Consider the following 6,614-nt stretch of genomic DNA (forward strand, 5'->3'; position numbering starts at 1 on the left):
TATGCCCATTCTATTTATTCTTGTTTTTAACAAAAATAAATATTGGTTAGGAAATGTGTTAATATCATTTAATTCCATCTTCTTTCCAGGAAGGTGATATTTTAATTTTGCTTTTGTTATGCTTGCTGAAAATAGTGCTACAACAATATATTAATTGCTTACTTTTTTTTGTCTGCTGTGAGATTTAATGGATTATATCTCTCTACCAATTTGTTAAAAGTTTTGATGATTTATTGTGCTTACTATGTCAGACTGGTCTCTTTTAAATCTATTTGAATATTTAATATGAGGTTTTAATCAGTTAAGGGTTGTTGTTGCTGCTGCTATTGGCTAAATCTACATTGCAAAGAAAAATGGCCACTACACCCACCCTTCAAGAAAATGTTGAAACAATAGAAGGAGATCCTGAAAATGCTTTATCACCTGATACTGAAGAGGAAAATGAGGGAAATGAGTCAAAGAATGAAGGAGACAGTGGAAGAAAGAGACATAAATTAGCTGTTTGGGTGCATTTTGAAAGGTTGCCATTGGACAAAACTAATGGAGAACCTCGTGCTAAGTGCAAGTATTGCCCAACAACAATTGGTTGTGACTCTACAAGACATGGTACAAATGGAATGAGAAAACATGTAAAAAGATGTCCCAGAAATCCGAACAAAGCAAACAAGTTGGTACAATCTTTGCTATCGGGCTCTCAATTAGGGTCATCTAAAACTTTGAGTCATCATCTATTTAATCAACTTGATTGCAGACAAGCCATTGCTATATTTGTGATATTGGATGAGATGCCTTTTAATGTTGTGGAAGGTGATGGTTTTAAAGAGATGATGAGAAGGTTAGAACCTTGCTTTCAAGTCCCTTCAAGAGCGATAGTTACTAGAGATTGCTACAAGTTGTACCTTGAAGAAGCTAGAAAGTTGAAAAGGTATTTTAAAAAATCTCAAATCCGTGTTTCACTCACTACTGATACTTGGACTTCCAATCAAAATGCCAATTATATGTGCTTAACTGCTCACTGGGTTGATGAGCATTGGACATATCAAAAGCGAATCTTGAATTTTTGTGTAGTTGAAAATCATAAGGGAGAAACAATTGCTCAAGAAATTGAGAAATGCTTGCTGTTTTGGAGCATTGATACGGTGTTTACAATCATAGTTGATAATGCTTCTTCTAATGACACTGCTTTGGCATCTTTAAAGGGGGTCTTGAGGCATTGGAATAGTTTAGTTTGTGATGGGGAGTTCTTGCACTTACGTTGTTGTGCGCATATCTTAAATTTGATTGTTTCTGATGGTGTGAAGGATATGCACAAGTGTATTGAAGGCATTCAAAATGCCATTAAATATGTGAGATCTTCTCTATCAAGGTTTCATAAATTCAAGGAGCTTGTGGAAAAAATGAAAATTGATTCAAAAAGGCTACTAAGCATGGATTGTCCAACTAGATGGAATTCAACTTACATCATGTTAGAGAGTGCAATTAAATTTTGCAACGTTTTTGAGAGGATGGAGCAGCAAGATAATGATTACAGAAACTTCTTCTTGGATAAAAATTTGATTGGTCCCCCTAATGAAAATGATTGGAAGGATGCAAAAGATTTTGTGATCTTTTTGAAGGTGTTCTATGATATTACTTTGCAATTTTCAGGATCACTTTATATGACCTCAAATGTTTGCTTTTAACAGATAGTTGATGTCTTTGCAATTTTATATGAAAATGCAAACAATCATGATTCCTTGCTTTGTGATATGGCTAAGAGCATGTTGACCAAGTATAATAAGTATTGGGGGAACTTAGAGAAACTTAATCTTTTGCTTGTGGTAGCAGTGGTACTTGACCCAAGGTATAAAATGAAATATTTGCAGTTTGCTTTTGAGGATATGTTTCTTGAGACTACACAACGTGAAGCTATGACAAAAAAAGTCTCAGATGTCTTGTATCGTTTATATGATCATTATTCAAGTGGGGTTGACACATCTCAGACTCAAAGTCAGAGTCAAAGTCAGACACAAGGAGCAAGTGAAAGTAGTTTGACTCAATCACTTAGATCAGATCGTAGGCCTTTAACTTTCTTAAGTTCTAGGTCTAGGGCTTCATTTCAAAGGTTTCTTGCCCAAAAAGAGATTGAGGTTCAAGCAGATAAGTATGCAGAGGTGGACAAGTATTTGCACGATGAGTTAGCTGAAGCACTTGATCCAAATTTTGACATTTTAACATGGTGGAAATTGAATTCGGCTAAATATAAAGTCCTTTCATTAATTGCACGTGATGTATTGGCCATGCCTGTTTCTACTGTGTCTTTAGAATCTGCATTTAGCACAGGAGGTCATGTAATTGATGATTTTAGGAGCTCCCTATCTCCAAAGATGGTTGAGGCACTAATTTGTGCCCAAAACTGGCTATCTCCATCAACTGCAAAACTGAAAGGTGTTGATGTTGATAATTTTAACGATACAGAGCAAGCTGTGGAAGGTAATATCATTTTTTTATATTTGATTATTTCTTTTAATATGATTTAACTTTTTGTTTATATATATTTAATAATTTTTGTTTATATTGTGTTTATTGTTTTATTTTCAGAAAAATCATTAGCTTCAAATATCTCAGTTGAAGAGGAAGAGCAATGAGTTGAAGTTGAAGTTGAAGTTGAAGTTGTACTTGGGGCTTAAATTGTTGATTCTTGACTTGTTGTTGCACTTATTACTTAAAAGTTACTTGTCTTTGTTAAGCTGTATTTATTGAATTGTTGTTGTTATTTGTCTTTTGAATGTTGCTGCTGCTTGTTGAAATGTTCTTCGTAGACTTGATTTAATTTGATTTTCTGTTACTGCTTTTTTTTCCTTTAGTAGGAAATCTTGATATTTCCAAAATCTTGGTATTTCCAAAATCTTGATATTTCTAAAATTTTGATATTTAAGATGATGGCATCACTAGTTGAGACTACATTACATGATGAAGGTCGAGAAAAAGTAGCAGGTTTAGTACCTTGATAGTTGACATAGTATAGCTTTGCTTGTAAAGCATGTAGTCAATTTATGTCTTCTAATTTGTCCTCTAATTTGTTTCTTTCTTTGCCATAGCAATTTTTAAGTATTAGGGTTATGATGTGAAAGAGCTTCCTGAAGAGTACAGTGAACCACTTATAAATTACAGGGGCACGCTAAAAATAGGTTCTTTCTCAAAACTTTAATGTGTTTTTACAGTAATTTTAATTCTGCAATTAATGATAAATTAATTATAGGAATACTTCAGGTGAACAGCAAGACTGAATTTTTTATTTCAATATGATTTTACAGGGAAGGAATTTGAAGTGATCGAGAATTTGGGAAGAATTCAAGTGCCGTTCAAATGGAAGCAATATGAGGTAATTTTTTTCTCTCCAAATCTCCTATAAAATTAGGACATTGTTGAGAAATATTTTCAAAGAAAAAGATCTGGGTGTTGAGTTGCGAAAAAAATTTTATTTATATGGTTGAGTTGTGAACAAAAAGATTTGGATGCTTTTTCTTATCAAGTAATAAGTTGAAAGATTGTAATAATCTCGTTGATCCAGGACGTCCCGATCCCATCCCGGTCCCATCCCGACTCTTTTTGGGACGGGACAGCTTCCGGGACGGGACGGGACACGGGACAAATTTTTAGTCCCGATCATTTTTCGGGACGGGCCATGGGACAGGGATGTCCCGGTTCCGTCCCGTCCCGTGAACACCCTTACATGAAAGTAAGATTTTCACCACAATCCTATGCCTCAGTATGCTTTTCCCAAGCCCGATCCGATGAACTAGGCCCTAAAAATATTAAGAATTGAGGGGTGAGTACAAACCACTCAATAACTAAGTTTTATCTAATATATACAGTTGTATATCAAGAGAAAACAGATGCAAATAAGCAAGAACACATAATTGCAACACATATTATGAAATTGCCCATAATTCACAATATTAACATCCATGTGACCGAGCCCAAAGGCACATATAACCATTTTAAATGACAAGTCACAACATGGGGTCATAATAATACCAACCATGCACCCCTAACACATGCCAGACTACAATACTAATAACTATATGGCCGGATTTATATGTATGATCAAAGCCAACCTTATACTCTTCTGTTACCTTTGACATGAAATTGGTAGCTATTCGATGGCTACGTCCTTAACGGACTAACCCAACCTTCCACTTGTAAGGAGCTACTAGGTTAAAGTCAACTTACTCACTTGTGTAATTCAGTTTCTTTAATACTAACAACCATGGGGTGTCTTATCCCTAATCTAGTCTCCTTATGAACCAATAGAGACTAGTTAAGTTCGAATCCCTTGTAGAATAGGTAGGATAGTCTTAAATCGACTATGGGATAAGGGCTACCTCCTGATTCCAATAGTCGTGCCAAGCCAAGTTCTCGATTCCAACGGTCACTGCCAATACCACATGGATTTAATCATCTACTCCTCTCCCCAGGTGAACTCCCACCAATGATCATACGATACATGTATACCACATAATCATGCAACTCAACCATCAATCACATAATATGGATTCACATATCTATAATCACAAACTCAACTCACTCCACATGCCAAATACTATATTTTATCAATTTCATAATGATTAGCCATTTATCAAATCTTTAGTTACAAAGAGATGGCTTGCCAAGGATTTCTATTTCTAAAATCATAACACAATTTCACAAGTTCATCACTTTGCAAAACATTGCATCAATAGTTGAAAATATAAATTATGATTCAAATTAAGCCATTTTCAACAAATAACCAATTAATATTCAACTATATAAATTAAGTTTTTCTCAATTACCTCAAACCTTTGAGAGGTTAGAGGTTTACTATAACATCCTAAATTTTTAATCCTGCATTAATGACTGATTAGGAAATGAGTTAATGATTTAATGTGGGATTAGGGTTTTGGATAGTGAGATATTAATTTGACTTATTGGGGTGTTATATGAACAAATATGAGTGAAAGAAAGAAGTCTCAAAGCAAAGTGTGTGAGCATAGTAAGGATTTCCCTTACTGTGCCACGTGCCGCAACACATTGAGCAAAATTATGATAAGTTGGGATGTGTCTAGCTCGTGAAACAAAAGGGAAGAATAAGAGAAAGAGGTTTTGGTGTGGAGAAGAGAAGGGGTTCTGTTAGAGCAAGCAAAATTAGGAGCAAGGATGACATTTTTGACCTGTTACTTATTAGGTAAATCTCATACTACCTTAATATCTAATTCTACCCTGTTTTCTTAGTTTTAACTAGTGAGAAATTGAGTTTGGGAGTTTTAAAGAGTTAATTCCTTACCCTATAGTAATAAAAATTTTTTTCAGAACTAAACTAGTACTTTGTGTAACATCCCAATTTAAATTTTATTAGTTAATTTTGATTAATAGAAATTTTAGAAAATATTTAGAGGTAAGTAAATTAATAAGAAATGATTATTAGATTTAATTTTGCATGTAATTCTAAGTTAAGATTTTAGAAATTATTATCCATCATCATCATCATTATTAGGAAATAGGAACAAGAAATGTAAGAGAATGAGGGATTAATAAATAAATTAAAAAGAAGAAGGAAGCTACAGGCGTTCTTTTCGGTAAAGGGAGTTGATATTATTATATATATATATATATACATACACACACACACATAAAGAAAGGGGGGGAAAAAAGACATGGGACCTACAGGTGCTTTTTAAAAACAACAAATGTCCATTTTCCCTTCATTTCTCCTTCCCTCTTTATTTCTCTTCGAGCGCAAAATAGAGGGAGCAATAGCAAGTGAGTTTGCCAACACAAGGGATCTGATTTTAAAAAGTGAGGCTTCCTAATAGGATATTTAGGGTGAGATTTTAAGTTTTTCAAGACTAAGTAAGTGTTCTAAAAATTTTTCTTATTCATCTTGCTCCTTTCATTTCTAATATTGTGATGGTAAAAAATTTAGGGTTTGAAAGAAGGATGAATTTATGTTGAATAAATATGGTTGTTGAGGTTATTAATAGTATAATAAATATTATAGAGCATAAATTTGTTGATGAGCTTTGAATTTGAGGCTTATGGATCAAATCCTAGACTAAATTTTTATTACATTCAAAAATATATATTGATTTATTGAGGTTTAGATGATTATTTGGGATGAGAAATAGATTATTAGGGCTATAGGATGATGATTCTAAGCTTGAGACTCACTTTTCAATTTTTGAGTTTTTTGGTGCGAATTTATGAAATAAAAATAAAAATTTTGATGATATAAATTGGTTTAAAGGTTCATTCTAGCTTATTAATGTTTATTGATGACTAAAAAAAGAGTTAAAAATTTTACTTAAAAGTATTAACTCTAAATTTGTATTAAGATTGAGATTAGAAATTATGCTATATTCTCTAATTCTATTATTAGAGTTATTTTATTAGTTTCAATAATTGAAACTAATATTTATAAATAATATGTTATTTATAGATTGTGTTGTTAATAAAGATTGTGTTGAGAGAGAAATTGTAAGGAATAATTTATTGAAAAAGTTACGAGATAACCATGCTTTTAATTTGTGATTAGTATTGCTTCATATTAATTGGGTGATTACTGAGAAAATTATGAATTATTGTTGAAAAATTAA

At 32.9% G+C, this 6,614-nt stretch overlaps 1 protein-coding gene across 1 annotated transcript; it reads left to right on the forward strand.

Moving 5' to 3' along the window:
- Positions 1 to 353: 353 nt before the first annotated feature.
- Positions 354 to 3,721, forward strand: LOC129301091 (zinc finger BED domain-containing protein RICESLEEPER 2-like; the record flags this gene model as incomplete). The annotated part of the gene is made up of 4 exons (XM_054939654.1): positions 354 to 1,616; positions 1,686 to 2,472; positions 3,297 to 3,364; positions 3,554 to 3,721. Coding segments are annotated over exons 1-4 (2,286 nt in total), but the record flags the coding sequence as incomplete, so codon positions are not given.
- Between the last annotated feature and the right edge of the window lie 2,893 nt (positions 3,722 to 6,614).

The sequence above is a fragment of the Prosopis cineraria genome, unplaced genomic scaffold, assembly GCF_029017545.1.
Source record: "Prosopis cineraria cultivar Desert tree isolate PC_DT_omini unplaced genomic scaffold, ASM2901754v1 PC1889, whole genome shotgun sequence".
NCBI classification, from domain to species: domain Eukaryota; kingdom Viridiplantae; phylum Streptophyta; class Magnoliopsida; order Fabales; family Fabaceae; genus Prosopis; species Prosopis cineraria.